The sequence below is a fragment of the Montipora capricornis genome, chromosome 14 (assembly GCF_036669925.1).
Source record: "Montipora capricornis isolate CH-2021 chromosome 14, ASM3666992v2, whole genome shotgun sequence".
NCBI classification, from domain to species: Eukaryota; Metazoa; Cnidaria; class Anthozoa; order Scleractinia; family Acroporidae; genus Montipora; species Montipora capricornis.
This window is the reverse complement of record NC_090896.1, coordinates 30,084,723-30,086,875: the sequence shown is the minus strand read 5'-3', so window position 1 is coordinate 30,086,875 and position 2,153 is coordinate 30,084,723. Positions and strand designations below refer to the sequence as shown.

At 35.4% G+C, this 2,153-nt stretch overlaps 1 protein-coding gene across 1 annotated transcript in view; it reads right to left on the bottom strand.

Moving 5' to 3' along the window:
- Positions 1-2,153, bottom strand: part of LOC138033659 (epidermal retinol dehydrogenase 2-like) — a 20,383-nt gene continuing 18,230 nt past the window's right edge. The window contains exons 3-4 of the mRNA XM_068881450.1: positions 2,100-2,153; positions 1-815 (exon numbers count right to left, since the gene is read on the bottom strand). The exon at positions 2,100-2,153 is cut by the window's right edge and continues 72 nt beyond it. Coding sequence (XP_068737551.1) covers positions 719-815; positions 2,100-2,153 — 151 coding nt within the window. The 3' untranslated portion in view covers positions 1-718. The remainder of the gene's footprint in view (positions 816-2,099) is intronic.

The following is a 2,153-nucleotide window of genomic DNA, read 5'->3' as shown; positions in this document are numbered from 1 at the left end:
TTTTCTGAACACACTACTAATTTATTGAAAAGAAATTACAAATTCAATCAATTAATTAAAAATTTCCTGCCCTTCTTCTTTACATCAAGAATAATATATAAAATACTTAAAAAATAAAAGCTTAATAGTACATTTTATTCTGAAATACTTCCCTTTTAAATCAGTGCAAATTCATAAAACAAGTTGAAAAAAGGCCACTAAAATAATTTCACAAGATGGAGACACTTGGAACGCATTAAAAAGTGATGTCAAATTGCCATTTCTTCTTGTGAGCCCAATATTGATAGTTCACACAACGTAGGCCTGATAACTTAAATAACATAGCAATGGCTACCCACTATCTTAAACGTAATGTAAAAATTGAGAAGTTAGGATCACTTTGGTGCTCTTTTAACAGGTAAAAACAAAGCAAACTTCCTTAGGCCCACCTGTGCTTCATTAATGATTTTGTTGGGTAGCCATAGTAAATATATACCTCTTGATATTCTATCTTAGAATGCAGGGCCAGTAGAATGACATAAAGAACCAACATCACCATGGGTACCTCTAGCTTCTCTTACCACCTGAACTGCAATACACATTGGCTTTTTGTTGTTATGCATAATTATTGTAGATATTATCCTTTTCAAGAGTAACTTTCACAGCTGCAAAAGGCCTTTTATCAAGTGACATATTTGCAACCTTACATTTAGCTTCTTGGGCTGTTAGTGAAGAAAATCTAGTTGATTTTCTTTTCCCTTCCTTTGAATTCATCCATACTTGAACTAACCCCAAAGAAGCGACTTAAAGAGAGGTAAGAAGTTGTTGGCAAAACGCTGAAAACAATAACAAAGAAAAAGGATGAAATGACACTTGTTGAAATTAAAAAATATAAATTGCTTCTTTAAGCTAATGTTCACATATGTAGTTTATAATTATTATTATCCCTTTCGCTTCATATCTTATAGCGCGCTGTTTTAACATATTGATAACAATAATTAGTATCACCCAACTATTGGACTAATGCAAATCCTGCATTTTGATTGGCTACGCTACTAGAGGGCTATTAGTAATAGTCCTTGAGTAGTGAAAAGCTGCATTTGCTAACTTTGTTATTGCCTTTTCTGTTCGACTAGTTGGATGATACTAAAACAATTAGACTCGTCGCCCTCAAGGGCCACGGGCCTAATTGTTAATAATTATTAATGGTGCCATTAACTGTCACAAGTACATGTACATCCTTTGTAACCATGTGTTTTTCCCAAGTGGGCAGTCACTGAGCTTGTATCCCCGAGTTCCATGTATAACCTGCTTTGCCATTGCTTAATAAAATCCTAGAAATGAGTTTGAACTTTCCAACGAAGTGCACATTGTTGTAAAACACTCAAGCTAGTACATTATGGGTACAAAGAATTCCCACTAACACAGTTGATATTTTCTAAATGGACAAAAAAAAGTAACTGCTGTTTAGTATCCACAAATACCGTACTCCGTCTGTCATAAGGCCAAAAAGGGTTTTTGATTTTTTTTGAGATTGAAAGAAAAGTATGAAATGGCAAGTCTGGAAATCAGTATCAGTTAGTACCGGTAGCTCATTATAAACAGGTATACTGCACAAAAACCCATTCTACAACCTTTTTCTCATCTACTTCAATAGATGGTACTGAATTAGATCTGAAAGCTATTATTTTCATTGAATCAATACCATAAGCCCAAAAAAATTGACCTGCTCCCAACTGAGCAACTTCATAGCTCAGTTAGTAGAGCAATGCAGTGACATCACAGAGGTCATGGGGTCGGATCTCATTGAAGCCACCTGAATTGCTCACATGCCAGTAGGACACAATATTGCTTCACTTTTCCAGATAAGTGCATGGACCACTTTTAGATCTCAGAGCATTACAAACTACGGTAACATTCATGTACTCTAAAAGGTGACTGGTGCAGATCAATACTGGGTAAACCAAGAAGGAAAGCAGTTTGACCGTGTGGAGATGTCCAGGAAACAAGACAAGAGGTTTTGGCCAAATCATGCAACTGGTCTCAGCAAGATAACTTAGAAAAAACCATTGCGTAGTTTTAACATGTTTACGATATAGTCTACCTTTCAATACACTCACCTTTTAATGACAAGATGCAATTTCAATACTTTGGGAAGGAGGAGTTCAGTTTTG